The sequence below is a fragment of the Rhinolophus hipposideros genome, assembly GCF_964194185.1.
Source record: "Rhinolophus hipposideros genome assembly, chromosome: 5".
NCBI classification, from domain to species: Eukaryota; Metazoa; Chordata; class Mammalia; order Chiroptera; family Rhinolophidae; genus Rhinolophus; species Rhinolophus hipposideros.
The window spans coordinates 60,468,255-60,484,445 of record NC_138051.1 but is presented as its reverse complement, the minus strand read 5'-3'; the positions used below and the strand labels follow the sequence as shown (position 1 = coordinate 60,484,445).

The 16,191-nt window shown below is 37.9% G+C and overlaps 1 protein-coding gene across 2 annotated transcripts in view; it reads left to right on the top strand.

Annotated features, from left to right (window-relative positions):
- Nucleotides 1-591: 591 nt before the first annotated feature.
- The window catches only part of SOS2 (SOS Ras/Rho guanine nucleotide exchange factor 2), an 82,953-nt gene continuing 67,353 nt past the window's right edge, over nt 592-16,191 (top strand). Inside the window, exon 1 of one of the 2 annotated variants that reach the window (XM_081050451.1) lies at nt 592-1,150. In XM_081050451.1, coding sequence (XP_080906577.1) covers nt 1,064-1,150 — 87 coding nt within the window. In that variant the 5' untranslated portion in view covers nt 592-1,063. The remainder of the gene's footprint in view (nt 1,151-16,191) is intronic. The other variant, XM_081050452.1, reaches the window with a different exon arrangement.

Sequence of the window (16,191 nt, the reverse complement as noted above, 5' to 3'; positions counted from 1 at the left end):
GTCAGTCCACACACCATTCTATGAAATAGTTACTATCTCCTATTTATAGTATAGCCACGTGGAACACAAATACGTTAAACAGCGTGTCAAGCCCGAATGCCCCTTTCTCGCCACATCCCTACGGCTTCCCACGACTTAAGTCCCGGCGCTCGAGGAGTGGCACCGAGTCAGGATCGTCTCGGGAAGACGGAGAGAAGGGCGAGTCTGTAAAGCGCAGTAAATCAGGCAGTCTGCCTGGAACGCGCTGCCAGCAAGCGCCCGCGAGAGAGCCTCCCACGGCTGGGCCCCCGCGTCTCCGCGCCCCCGCGCCCGGCCGGCGCCGCTGCCGGCCTCGCAGCACGCATGCTCGGCGCTGGGCTTCGCCCGCGACCCGGGATAATGAGCGCCGGGCGGCGAGGGCGGGCCGAGCCGCGGCTGCTGGGACCCAGAGCGCGGCGGCGGCCCTGGGGAGCTGCGAGCGGTTGCTGAAGGGGCGGCGACGGTCGCCAGCACTGTGTGCGCCAGAGTGCGGCTTGCTCGCCCAACGCGCACGCCCGGTCGGTCCCCAGGGTCCTCTGGAGGTGACTCGGGCAGGCCGGGCCGGGCGGCGCTGCCTGTTGGGAGGGCGGGGATGAGGCGATGAGCAGAAGAGCCGCCGCCGCCGCTCTCCGCCCGCCGCCGCCGCCGTAGCGGGAGTCGGGGCGCGGGCGAGGCCAGCCGTACCCGCGAGGGGCTGCGCACCCAGACAAAGGAGGAGGAGCCGCCTGAGAAGCAGGCAGCGCCGCCGGGACAGGAGGCCGCCGCCTCGGTAGCAGCGGGGAGGTGTCTCCCGGACTCGGGGGCCGCGCGCTTCCTCTGCGGACGCCGCGCGAGGCCGGGCCGCCCGGGCCGAGGAAGCCGCCCCCGGAGCCCCCGCCCGCCCGCCGGCGCCGCCTCCGAGCCGCCTCGGCCGTAGCTGCGGCCCAGGCGGGAGGCGGCGGCGGCTGGCGAGGCGAGCCGGCCCTCGCCCTGCCTGTCAGGCCACCCGAGCGGCCCGGCTCGGCCCGCGGACAGCCCCCGATGCGGAGGAGCTGCCGCCGGGGCCATGCAGCAGGCGCCGCAGCCGTACGAGTTCTTCAGCGAAGAGAACAGTCCGAAATGGCGGGGACTGCTGGTCTCGGCCCTGCGGAAGGTCAGTGCTGATGCGCGGGCGGCCGTGGGCGCCGCGGGAGGTGCAGGAGCGGCCAGGCGGCCGGCGGGCGGGCGGGCGGGGAACCGGGCGGGCGGGGAACCGGGCGGGCGGGGAACCCGGCCCGCGGCCCCTCCGAGGTTCTAACGGGCGGCCGCGCGTCCTCCCGGGGCTCGGGTCCCGCGAGCCGGGGGCCGAGCTGCTTCTCTGTGGTTGGCGGCGGGGCGGGGTGGCGTGGGGGGCTCATAATTGCCTGTTGCATCCAAAAGGACTTTTTTCTTCAAGTGTTTTATAATTTTTTTTTTTTTTTTGGCCTGGCCCCGGAAGGAAGGTTTTGTTATGATCATAAAACGGGATTTCATGTTGCAGTCATTTCGTCAGGCAACTTCCGCCGTTGACCAATTTGTTGTCCTCCGGCTGGATTGGGGCGAGAGAAAGTCCCGCTGGTATTTAGACAGTGTCTAACACAAAAGCGCGTTTCCAGGCCGGGCAATGACTTCTCCTTAAGTTCTTCGGGGGTAGTTCCCGAGGCGCTTTGCTTGCGAAGGGTGGCCACTCAGGAGGTGGTCCTTTTTGGTACCGTGAGTGCTTTGCAGGTGTGAGATGTCAGGGAGCCACACGGTGCCGTGTGCAATGTTCGAGGTAACGTTCAAGTGCTTCCTCGCTTCCTGCAAAAGGTGTCCTACCTGTTTACGAGACATGGCCCCTAGACAAGGTGGCCGGTTTCTTCCCTGAGTGCAGTTGAGAACTTGGAATCATTTTAAGAGGACAAAACGTGTCGCTCATTAAAAAAAAAAAAAAAAAAAAAAAAAAAAATCGATCTGTTGTTTACGTTTGGGTTCAGCGCTAGGGGGTATCTCTCCTGTAGATGATGGGACCCTTCGCCTGTGAATTTAGGTAATAATCATACCGTTTTTGTAATAAACCCTTTTGTAAGGTCAAGATACATTTAACGACTGTAAGTTAGAGTGCAAGGGTCAGATACGCCTGCTGAACTTTGGCTTTCCTTGCAGTTGACACAGACTTAGTCTCTCCTGCCTTTTGTGCAAAATAACCAAGAATGAATTTTTAAAATAATACAGAAAAAAATAAACATTAATTTAAAAGATGGCACTGGAAACTAAACCTACACACAGTGAATTTCTGTAAATGAAAGGAAGTAGTGTATTTTGAAGGTAAAACATTTACTCATGCATTCGTAATTTCAGATATTCTATTATTTTCATAATTCTTACAAGGAGATACTGCCTCCTTGGGCCAAGTTGTATCTTTTTAAAGAACTTGATATGATTGAATAGGGCAGCTAGACAGTTACCATTTCACTGGTATACTACCATGTTTCCCTGAAAATAATACCGGGTCTTATATTAATTTTTGCTCCAAAAGTCGCATGAGAGCTTATATGTTCAGGGGATGTCATCCTGAAAAATCATGCTAAGGCTTATTTTCCGGTGAGGTCTTAAGGTCTTATTTTCGGGGAAACCTGGTAGGTGTTAAAGTATTAAATTGACCTTCCTTGCCTGCGCATCTGGATTCTATTATAAGGAGAGGGAAAGAAATGGAAAGTGTGCTGAGTGGTGATAATGAACTCTGGCCAGAGTTAAAAGCAAAGGAAGAAATGCTTAGATGGTAATTGACCCTTCTACCTACCACACAGAAGTAGGAGTGCAGTTGTCAGGTAGGCCTGTTTTGTTGGCAGTGTGATGTAGGTATCTACCTATTAGCACTTTCCAGTAGCAAATAGCATTTGAGTATATGTTGCATAACTTATTCAGTAGGTAGCTTTGACCCTAATAATCCTTCATGCACAGATACAGGTTTATTTCTTCAGGTTAGGCTGGTAACAACGCCAGAACTAGCATCCAATCCCTAGTCACTTGCTTTGAGACTGAATTTTGCTGTTATATGTTGTGCTCATTTCCCTAGCACTCAGGTGCTTTGTAGGTCTGCATTGTCTTATTCTACAGTTCTTGTATATCTTTTGCTTATGGAATAAATACATCTAAGAAAATTTGGTCTTTTGAGGTGAATTCAGAAACCAATTTCTATTCAACTTATTAGTTTACTATTATACAATTGAGGTATATTCCCACAGAAGACCCATTTTTTAAATATTTTTGGAAAATTCAAGTTGGTGTTAGTAATTTGGATTATGTCTATTTTTGTGGTATTTGGGTATTTGTGGTATTGCAACATGTAGGTTTGCAGTGTCTGCTAAGAGTTGTAACTCTTGAGCTCAAGGTTCACTCTTCGCAGGATGTGTTAAATTCTGCTATGTACTCATGTCTTTGCACAATGAGAATTCCCTGCCATTTCTGGCGAGGCTCTGTCTTCACGTTCAAAGCATCTAGAATTTGGCTTCCTTCCTCCAGCAGACCAGATAGTTACAAAGGTTACTACCATTAGTAGTAGAAGGAGCAATAGAGGTTAATAGGATTTTTCTGTTCCAGTTGGTGTTGCTTATGAACATGTGGTATACTCTAGCTTCATTTAATGTTTGTTGAACACATTTTAGGTACTTGGCACCATACTGGATCCTAAGAATACAAAGATGAGTAAAAGCAAAGGCCCTGCTTGAAAGGAGTTTACCATCTAGACTGAAATTCTGAACTTTGAGGTTTTGGTTTATATAAGCAAGAACAATTAGGAGCTCAGAGTTCTGGAAGGAATATCTGTGTGTGTGTGTGTGTGTGTGTGTGTGTGTGTGTAAGAAGCAATGTACGATAGTTGGCTCTGTCAGGGTAGTTCACCTGGGCATCTAGGTGGAACCTCCAAAACCGAAAATATAATTTTCAGAAAGGTAAAATCATGACACCAAATATAAATGAACATGTGTCAATGATTTTGATTCAACTCATTACAGAATGAGGGAATTCAAAACATGTTAAACCCATTTCATATGAAAATTTGAAGAGGTAAGTATTTATAGGCAATTTAATAAAGGAATATTAAGGTAAGATTGTCAGATTAGATACAAAATTAGTTAATATCCTACAGGAACGTAAACAGTAAGTTTTGGGTTATCTTTTTCTCTGATTAGAATTTGCGTCTGTACCAGACAAAAATCTCTAAATTAATCTTATAGATTTGTAAAATAGTCCAGTCAGTAGAGAGCAATCCAGCATAGCACTGCACTCATGAACACCTAGTAAAATCTCTTGCTTATTTTCCAGTTTTGGCTAAGTTTTATGAAAACCAAATGTGTGTGTGTGTGTGTGTGTGTGTGTGTGTGTGTGTGTGTGTTGGCAAAGTCATCATTGTTGACTTTGAAAATGCAAGAGGTTTTTTTAAACCAGCATTAAATATTCATTTCACTACGTAGAAACATGAACATTGAAAAATAGATTTATGGAAAAATAATTTTAGAAATGGAAATGTGTTCTTTAACTTTCTGTTTTGTTTTTGTTTTTTAACTTTGAAAACAAAACTTCACCTTGGGCATTTAAATACATACAGAATTACAAAGGGTAAAGCACCGCAAAATGATACTAGCTACTAATGGATAATACATGCATTGTTAACATTATTGCTAAATTATGTATCTTACCTAAAAGAGCCAGAATCATAAATGCCTTCACCACTATTCCCCAAGAACATTGAAGCAACCGTATTGCTTGGGAGAAAAAAGAGCATGGGATATATTTATAAATGCAGCTTATTACCTGCGTCTTTGAAATGCCTTTGGTACTTTGTGCATGTGCTATTTGTATGCTGAGAAAAGTCAGTGTAAGCATTCTGCATGTGGGAAACATGACTTAATATCATTTTATGAGGTTTTTTTAGTCCCTGATCTGATGTCTTTCTGTAAGGTGTTCTTCACTAGGCTAGTCATGGAAAAGAAAATATCTGTTATCTTTATTATCTGTAGTTACAAATGTCATTGAGAGCTCGAAAGAATTGATTGAATTGCCTTGTTCCTCAGTCTAATTTGATTCAGGTTAAATATCTACTCCCCACCCCAACCATTACAATTTGTTCTTAGATATCACTCTAAAATTCAAGAGGTGTGTGAAAATGTCTGAGTTAATTAATAGCAGGCAAGGAAAGAGGATGGTGGTAGTGGTGGGGTTGTTTCAGAAATGCTTTTGTGAAATCTGAAAGATTCAGGTGTTACTGCCTTTGTACTAATGTCGCTTGGAACTATTTTTAGAAGTTTGCACTGTATCTTCCCTGGGGCCTAGGAGAAAAATGTAGGGTGCTTTGAGAAAATAAAATTGATGTCAATGACATGAGAATATCAAGGAAGTAACATTGTGCTGAGTTCTGGAGGATACACAAATATTTATTGGGTACCTCTTATGTGCCAGGCACTGCTCTTTTTTTTTTTAAGCTTTTGTTTATTTTAAGTGTGTCTTTCCATCAGCCTCAAGTCAAGCAGTTGTTTCAATCTAGTTGTGGAGGGCACAGCTCACAGTGGCCCATGTGGGGATCAAACCGGCAACCTTGCTGTTAAGAGTATTGCACTCTAACCAACTGAGCTAACTGGCTGCCCCAAACAGGCATTATTCTTGATACTGAGGTTATAGCAAGACTCCTGCTCTCATAAAGCTTCCCTTATGATGGCTGAGGGAGAGACACTTGGGAGAGACAGAAAATAAAGAAGTAGTTATTTGAAAGGTCAATAGGAATTAACAAAACAAAGGAAGAATGAGAAAGGATTTGTGGCCAAGAGAAAGGCAGGAACATGACTTGCTTTAAAGAACGAAGACTAAGTCAAAAGAAGGAGATGAGTAGTTGGGAGACAACGGATAGACCAGGTTAAGAAAGTCCTATGAGGTTATTTATGTAACAAACAAAAGATCACTTTGAAAAGATCACTCCAACTGAAAGTTAGAAACCAGTAGATCCTATGATTTTGTGTGTGAGATAAGGCCTCTTCTGGATTTCCTGAAGCCACTGAATATAACAGAACTCCAGGGAATCATTTGGAATTAGTCTAAACTAATAATGACCCCAACTGACCCAAAGGGTTCAGCCAGAACTGGATGAGCATTAAGAATGTATTTTAACTTGCTGCATTTAGCTCCCTGTCAGCCATGATTTAGTTGTCGTCTTCTATTTTCAGTTTAATTTTGGTGTGGTATATTTGGAGCAATACTATTCCATTAAAGTGTTTTATGCTGAGTATGCAAAGCATTACCTGTGTTACCACTTGACATAAATCAAGTATATGTCTTTTATATTAACCATGGCCTCTCTTTCAAGGGAACAGTAGTTTGATTATATCCTCTGTTAGCTTGCATATTTGAATCAGGAAGGAATTTTAATGGAACTAATGGATTTAGCATTATCTCATGTAGTCACATTAAAAATTAACAACCTAAAATTCTTTTTTACATAGGAACATATGATAGTTAAGTAGAAAGCTTTTGAAATGTATAAAGTGTTCTACACTTTACATTTAATGTGTAGAGACAAAGCAATACAAAATAACATCAAGATCTGCACGTGAGCAGTAATACATGTTATCTTCCAAGTAAAGTTTTCAGTACCCCAATTTTCTTGTTAAATCAATTTATTAAATTCAAATACTACCTCTTACTTTCATATCACTTCGTAATTCTTTCTTACCTGACCCATTATCAATATTTGACAATTGCTCTCTTCTTCCTTGAAATCCTTCCCTCTTTTGGTTTCTAGGACACCAAACTGCTGGTTTTCTCCCTCTTTGGCTAGTCCTTCCAGGTCTTCTCCTTTGTTGATTCCTCCTCACTTTCCCGACATCATCCTGACCTCCCAGAGCTTAATGTTTGGACTTCTATTTCTATTTACAGTCTATTTCTTGGAGCTCCCACTCAGTCTCATTGCTTCATATATCATCCGTATCTGGTGATTTCCAGTTTATGTTCTGGCTCAGACCTCTTCTGAACTTGGGTATTCAACTTCTTTCTTGATACGCCCACATTGATGTATGATAGGTATCTCAACCAATACTGAACTCCTTCTCTTCCCCCCCAAACTTGCTCCTTTTGTAATGTTTCCCCTCTCAGTAAATGGCTACTCCATCGTCCTACTAGTTGCTCAAAATAAAAATCTTGAGTTATTCTTGAATCCTGTCTTCCATAACCTCTATCCAAGCTATCAGCAAATCCTTTTACCTCTGCATCACACTATAGCTATATTCAGTTACCATTTCTTAACTTTTCTACTTCTACCTAGGACCAAGTCATCATCATCAATCTCCTGAAGTGTTAAGATAGCTTCTTAACTGATCTCCTTTCTTCTACCCTTGACCCATTCAGTCTTTTCTCTACACAACAGAGATAAGTGAGATCCTATAATTCCTTTGTTCAAAACTTTCTCCCTCCTTCTCAGAATAAAAGTTAGGGTCCTCTCAGTGGCCTGCTAGGCCCTCTGCAGTATGCCTCCCTCCCCTTTTTACCTCACTGACCTCATTTATTACTGTCCTTTTTTTTCTCTCTACTCCTGCCCCACTCTAGCTTCTTTGTACCTACAACACAGATATGTTCTAGTCTAAGGACTTTTGTATTTGCTGTTTCTCTTGCCCAGAACCAGCATCCTGCAGATAAAAACATGAGTGGCCTTTTTACCTCCCCTAAGTCGTCAGGCGAGCATCATCTTCTTGAAGAGGCCTTTCCTTGCAATTTATCTAAAAACGGCTACATCCCTACTTCCTGGGCATTCCTATGTAGATGTTCACCGCATAACCCCCCAATGCAGGCTTATTATCATCTTCCATAAACAACATCTCCAGTATTACGTGACATGCTCACTTCTCTAGTCAAAAATCTAGTCATCATCCTTCTCTTCCGTCTCATACCAGGCTCACAACTAGTCAACAGAGTCTTGATTCTTTCTCCAAAAAGGAGTTTTTCTAACTTTTTTGCTATTTTTTTTAAATTTTAAATTAAAGTTTCTAGTGGGGTGACAATTGTTAGTAAAGTTACATAGATTTCAGGTGTACAATTCTGTAATACATCATCTGTGTATCATATTGTGTGTTCACCACCCAGAGTCAGTTCTCTTTCCATGCTATTTATCCCCAAAATAATTTTGAAAAATTCACACATTTTGTGTTGACATCTAAAATTTTTCATCTTTAAGTTCAAATAATTGCAGAGGGTATAATTTTTTATGAATTCTAAATATTGATGTTTTAAAATAACACAGTTCCATCAGTCTGTATGTAATGAAATCTAAATACCATAACAATTTGGTACTCACTATTCACCCTTTTAAAATATAGGTATATGAAAACGTGATTTTTTTTTTAACAGTTGGAAATTTTGCATTAAAATGTTTATACTTGTCTCTTTGTTTAGTGCCCTAAAATTTATTATTTTATTGTACACTGGGGCAACACACCATAGTGAGATTCAGGATAAGTAAGAGATCTGCTTTTCTTCAGTAAAGTGGGAGGAAGGCAGTTGTGAAAGAGAGGTGGGAATGGGGAATCTGCATTATACTCCTTGAGTGCAGACACCTTGTCAGGCAGATCTTTAAGAAAGAGTACACTGATAGTTTGGTAGTATGCTAAAGGATTTGGGTATTTGGCCCAAGGAGTCTTAAACTTTGATTGAATAAAATGTATTTAGTAACAGTGATCTTTTCTCAGTTCACAGGAAAAGAGGCCAACATTAATTTTTTTTTTCCAATTTTATTTTTCTTTCACAAGCTTTTCTTAAGTCGGTATTGCCTGCTGCAGTTTACCTACCGTACTAGTGAGTAGTGGAACATTGTAAAATACATGAATAAGAGATACAGAGGTTTTACAGGGAAAACAGCTTATGGCATTTTTTGTTTTCTCTTACCAACATGTGCCTATAGTTTTAAATTTTATAGTCATTTATACTAACATTATCTCTGTTTACTCTGATAAAATACAAGTATCTTAATATTTCATGTTCTGCTGAGAGTACTGTGACTTCCAAATGCTCTGCCACTGGAACAAGTTAGAAATCATTGATCTAACCTATTCTGTCTTGGCTTCACAGGCTAATGGCCAGCCTGCCTATATGGGAAGGTGCTTACAGATCATATACCATTTGATGGCAATTAAGGAAAATTTTAATGACAAAAATATTAGCTTCAGTTAACAGTATTTTCTACATATTTTGATTATTTTTGTTAAGCCCTCACCTAACAGAATGAGATTCCTGGCCTGTAGTTATCTGCATTTTAAATAAACTTACATTGAAAACCTGTCAAGAAAGTACCTAAATCAGAGAGCATTGAATCTGAGTGAGAAGTGAATTTCTTTTTGACCAGAAGTCCCTTTTTATTTTTCAATTACAGTTGACATACAATATTATGTTAGTTTCAGGTGTACAATGTAGTGATTAGACATTTATATAACTTACGAAGTGATCATCACAGTAAGTCTGGTACCCATCTGATACCATACATAGTTACTGCAATATTATTGACTATATTCCTTATGCTGTACTTTACATCCCTGTGACTGTTTTTGTAAGTGGCAATTTGTACATCTTAATCCTTTCCCCTGTTTACACATGCCCTCCAAGCCTTCTCCCATCTGGCAACCACCAAAATGCTCTCTGGAAAAGTGAGTATTAATAGATAGTGGGAACAGAGGAACATTGAGTGGGAATCTCCTCATGTACAATGTTATATGGTATAACTAATTCTCCAGGTACATATCCAGTGAAATAAAAACAAATGTTATGGCATTCTCAATGTTTCTTAGTCTCCAGATTTCAGCAGGCCAAGAAATCTGTTTGCTACCAGGAATTTTATTAGGTTGGTACAAAAGTAATTGCTATTTTTGCAATTATTTTTTTAACCTTTTAAACCGCAGTTACTTTTGCACCAACCTAATATTTGTTTATCCACTGTTCATTTATCCATTTACTTGTTGATGTACCTTTGATTTTCAGATCTTGGCTGTTACAAATAAAACTGATGTAAACATTTGTGTACAAGTGTTTGGTGGCCACATATTTCCTTTTCTCTTGGATAATTACCACAGAGTAGCTGGCTCAGATAGTAGGTGTATGTCTAACTTTTTAAGAAACTATCAAACTATTTTCCGTTCAAACTGTTGTACGGTTTTATATTCTCACCAGCAATATATGAGAATTCTAGTTCTTCTACAAACACTTGGTATTTAACTTAATTTTAGCCATTCTAATAGTGGACTGGTATCTTATGGTTTTGATTTGCATTTCCCTGACTAATGATGTTTAGCATCTTTCGTGTTCATATTTGCCATCCATATATTGTCTTTGGTGAAGTGTTCAGATCTTTTGCCTGTTTTTGTTGAGTTGTTTGTTTTCTTAGTTGAGTTTTGAGAGTTCTTTATATGTCCGACTACAAATCCTTTATCAGATATGTACAAGGATTTTCTTATATTCTATAGCTCGTCTTTTTATTCTCTTAACATTATTATTATTTTTTAATTAAAGTTTATTGCGGTGACATTAGTAAAGTTACATAGATTTCAGGTGTACAATTCTGTAATACATCATCCATCTATAGATCACATTGTGTGTCACCACCCAGAGTCAGTTCTCTTTCCATCACCATATATTTGATATTATTGTGTTTTGAAGAACAAAAGTTTTAAATTTTTATGAAGTCCAGTTTATCCATTTCCTTTTGTAGAGACTGTGCCATTAGGGTAACACCTAAGAAATCCTTAGTTAACCCTGGGTTACAGAATTTTTCTTCTGTTTTTTATTTCTAGAAGTTTTGTAGTTCTAGGTTTAACATGTAGATCTATCATTTATTTGAGTTAATTTTTATGTTTGATGATAATTTTGTATGTTACGTTTGTTTGTTTTTGCCTATGGATATCTGGTTGTTCTGCCACCATTTATTAAAAAAGCTGTCCTTCATCCTTTCCTAAAGGCTTTTGTGCTTTTATCAAAAATCATTTGTCTGTATATGTATGGTTTTATTTCTGTATTCTCTGTTCCATTGATCTTTCTGCCTATCATTTTACATCAATACCACCCTGTTTCGATTATTGTAGCTTTATAAAAACTCTTCAGATAAGGCAGTTTTAGCTCTCCAACTTTGTTCTTTTTCAGATTTGTTTTGGTCATTCTATGACTTTCATTTCCATAAGAATTTTGAAATCTGCATATCAATTTCCAAAAAAAAGCCACCCGCTGGAATTTTGATTGGGATTGTATGGAATTTATAGATCATTTGAGAGGAATTGACATCTTAACCATATTGAGTCTTCCAACCCATAATGTAAATCTTTACATTTATGTAGGTCTTTTAAAATTTCTATCAGCAATGTTTTGTACTTGTTAGCATATATCTTTAGAATGGCATTTGTTGTTTTTGAAAAAATTTTTTTCTTAAGATTGCTTTGGCTAATCTAGGTTCTTTGTATTTCTCTATAAATTTTAGAATCAGATTGTCAATTTCTATTAATAGAAACCCTTGTTTTTCTTTTTAAAATGAATTTTAAGTAATAACAAACAAAACTTCCAGTATTATTAATATTTGCATTCTTGGTAATGGAATGAGGAAATCGTGGCAATGGAATAAAGAATTTGGTATAAATAAATGTCAGTCAGGCTGTATAGCCAAAGGAATTTATTTCTACATTGTGCCAGAAACTCAAGTGTTAGTTGATTGAAGAAGTACACTAGCAGGAATTTTTATTTGATTGTGAATATGGAGAACTGAAAATTATAAATTAGGAAATAACATTCTGAGACTTGTGAAATCTAGTGTTTATCAGTGTAAAAAATAATTTAAAGTTTAATGCTTTTATATATGTCTATGCCTGAATATATAGTATGACTATTCTGTTTACAGTGTATGTATAAGGAAATACCTTCTGGCAATTTGAAAATATGATGTAACTAAAATACAGGTCTGACTTGTTAATCTACTGTTGAAGACTGAAAATTATTTTAATTGCTCTTTTTCTGACTAGTCTTTCAGAAAAATATGATAGGTGACTTTGTTCTGATGTGGTAATTTTACATTTATTGTCTCTTAGGGTGCTGAGATAGTAAATACTGTCGAAATGCAAAGAATTGCTATTTTTCATTGTCATCTTGATGTCCTATTAGTATTTATGTGTGGGATTTTAACATTATATGTTTGTTTTTATGATTTTGATATTTGCAATTACTTCAAGAAGTTTGGCATAAGAAATTTTGATGCTCATTGTTGAAGTTGCTTGGCAGGTTATTTACTAAAATTACAATCATAGGAAGAAAAAAGTTTATCCAAGTTAGACATTATCTTAATGTTGATGCACATTTTCATAGAGAAGGGTCTTTGGCTTTTACGCAAGAATGTTATAGGAAACAGCCTTATGAACTCCACTGCTGAACTTCCAATATAAATGTTTTATATAAAAAAGAAAGTTTTTTTATTATATTGATCTAATGAAAACATAGTAAAATGTAAAGTTTCCTCTTGTCATGTTAAAGTGCAAGATATAAAAGGAAATACTTATTTCTCCCAAATCTATTTTGAATTTATAAAAATGATAAAGCCTGGCCTTTTGGATGTTGGTCCTATATGAATTTTCAACTGCCTTACTTAAACTCTTCTTACCCAAACTTCTTCAAAAAATGGTTTTTACTTATTGTCTCCAGTTTCATGTGTCCTTCCTCCTTTCCTCCACTTCAGATTATGTTTCTTTATAAATTAATTTGTATTGTGTCAAAATTATTCATGCAAATAAAACAATAACTAGTTCTGTAAGGCTTGTTATGGAAAAATAGCAGTACCTTGTCTCTATTTACAAAAGTTTCTGCTTCGTAGAGACAATCACTTTTATTTTTCAAAGTGATTTATTTCAGTATTCCATATCACTAAGAAAAAAAGTGCTTATATTGCTACTTCTTGATTTTTCTTTTTTGGATATTATCTGTTGACTTCCCAGCCTGGAAGGTAAGGATTTAATATTCTTTAATACACATATACATTTCTTCTTACAACCATATGTACCTTACCACACAAACATACTTCTTGCCTTCCCAACAACCCCATGGTTATAGCTTGATTTTGGTTGGATCAGTATTAAAAGTTTACATTATGACTTTAGATGCTATTTGATAGTTAAACCACTTTTTCTTTTCTACATAACCGTTTACTTTTATTGTAATTAATGTTTTCTTGTTTGTGTAGTTTTCTGTGTAATTAATTCAAGCTCAAAATCTCTAGCAGTTGTTTAAATATCCTTTCAAGATTTTAGATCCATTAGATAACTCTCATCAGTTTCATCTTCTTGGCATTTTCTCCCAGAGCTTCTGATTGGCTCCACTTTGGATTGGTGACTTTTATGCCTGTTGTACAGCTCTCATCTTATAATTTGTCTTCACTTCACCCTGGGCGTTCCTTTGGTCTTCTGTATTGGTTCTTTCATTTTCCTTAACCTATATTTTTCTCTGGATTTATATTCTTGTTTTGGTGTGGTACAAAATGTAGAAGCTTAATGAGAAAGGGTATGTGGGGATAAAATGTTTGACCTTGTTTTGCCTGAGCATGTCTTCATTTTACTGTGACACTTGATCGATTGTTTGTTTGTTAGGATCTTATTCCAGGTTAGAAATCATTGCCTTCCAGCTTCTAGTATTACTGTTGAAGTCTGGAGCTAGTCTAATGTCTACTTGTTTGTGTGTAACCCTAAGCATGTAGGATATTCTCTTTGTCTCCAGTGTTCTGACATTTTACATTTTACTTGCATTCATTGAGGTGGGGACTAGGAGAGCACTTTTGACTTAACTTATTAATAATATCTCTCCTTGATTTTCTGTTTGCTAGAGGAGTCTCTAACTTTTAAAAACCGTATCTATAGTGAAGGGTATAACACACAACTAGAAAATGAATAAAACATGAATATACAATTTAATCATCACCCAGGTTAGAAATAGCTCATTGTTAGCACTTTTCTCAGTAGAGCTTTCTGAAAGATAACCACTTTTATGGCAATAACTACCTTGCTTTTCTTTGTAGTATTACCATTTAAACATGTGTCCCTAAACACTACAGTTTAATTTTCTTCTCATCTTGAACTTCATGAATGGAATCCCATTGTATCTATTCTTTATATCTGGTTTTCTGTCAACATTATTTTGAAGCTACATCCACATTTTATACAGCTATAACTATTCTGTGTGTGTGTATGTGTGTGTGTGTACTCAAACTGTATGTGTATTCCATGGTATGAATATGCCATAATTTATCTCTTCGACTCTAGATAGATATTTGAGTTTCTTTCTAGTTTGAGGGTATTACTAATGTGACTTATGAGCCTTCTTACACAGGTCTTCTGGTAAACATGTATGCTTATTTCTTTAGGCAGTGCTGTTTAACAGAAATATAATGTAAGCCACACATGTGATTTAAATTTTTCTCATAGCCACATTTAAAAAGGAAGAAGAAACAGATGAAATTGATTTTAGTATATTTTATTTAACCTAATAAGTTTAATCATTTCATCATGTAATCAGTTTAAAAATTATTGAGATACTTGACATTCTTTGTTTTTTTGTACTAAATCTTTAACATCTGATATGTATTGTGCTATTATAGCCCATCTTAGGTAGGTGGAGCTACATTTCAGGTTCTTGATAGCCACGTGTGATTAGTGTCTATTATATTGGACTGTGTAACTCTAAAGGATATATATAGGGGGTGCCAAAAAATGTACACACATTTTAAGAAAGGAAAACTATTAAAATTGTAATAATACATACTGATAACAAAAGATGAATATAAGTCATGTTTAACTTATGCAATTACAAGAGGTGGTCAAAGTGGTTGTTACCATCAGCGTCCAGCTATTTCTGATTACGGCAAACTACTGCTTGAGCAATGCTGACCAAAGTCTCCACTTGTATACACTTTTTCTGGCACCCCCTGTATATATATATCCAGTTGTGGAATTGCCGGATATTAGAGTATGCATATATTGAACTTTAGTAGATTATGGCAAAGTTTTCTAAAGCCATAAACTTTGCCATAAGTTTATGGAGCCATTTTGTACTCCAGTGGCAGTGTGTGAGAGTTCCCGTTGTTCCACATAATCACCAGTATTTGGTATTATCAGACTCACTAATTTAGTTGTCTGGTGAGTGGATAAGTTTCATTGTGGCTTAACTTGCATTTCCGTGATTACTAAAGAGCTAGAACACCTTTTTACGTTTTTGGCCATTTGAATTTCTTTTGTGAATTGCTAGTTTATAAGTGTTTTTGTCTGTTTTTTTAAATTGGGATTTTTATCATTTTTTTCCTTTTGAATATTTAGGAATTCTTTATATATTCTGGATATGAGCCCTTTTGTTTTATGTGTTACATAGATCTTCTCCCAACTCTGTAACTTGCCTTTTTAATTCCTTAAAGGTGTCTTTTGATGAACATGATTTTAAAATTTTAATGCAGTTAAGTTTATCTATCTACTTAAGGGTAGTAATTTTTGTGTCCTCTTTAAGAAATCCTTTCTTGTGAGGTCAGGAACATATCACCTTGTTTTATGTGCTTAGAACTCAATTTAATAGGTCTAAAAATCCAACTAGAATTGATTTTTGTGTAAAGTATAAATAGTTGTTTTATTCTTCTCCATATGGGTATTCACTTGTTCACTATTAATTCATTTCCCCTGCCTTCCCACAACACTTCCCTCCCCACCATGCTCTATAGTACCACCTTTGTTGTAAAATCTGTGGAGTTGTTTCTGTATTCTCTTCTGTTCCATTCTATCATTATACCAATATCACATTCTTATTAGTGTAGCTTTGTAATAAATCCCAATAACAATTGGAGAAAGTATATGTACTTGTTTAAGAGTATGCAACTGATTTTCTTAGCTTTTTGTATTGCTATATAAGTTTTGAAATTATCTTGTCAATTTCAGCAAAACAACCTGTTTGGTTTTGACTGTGGTTTTATTAACTCCCTGGATCAGTTTGAGGAGAATTTATATATTTACAATATTAAGTCTGATAATTCATGAAAATGGTATTATAATTCATTTATCTGCATCTTTAATTTTTCCAGAGTTTATAGTTTTCTCCTTTGGGATCTTATGCTTTTGTAAGATTTACTCCGAGGTATATGATATGTTTTTTATTCTGTTGTAGATG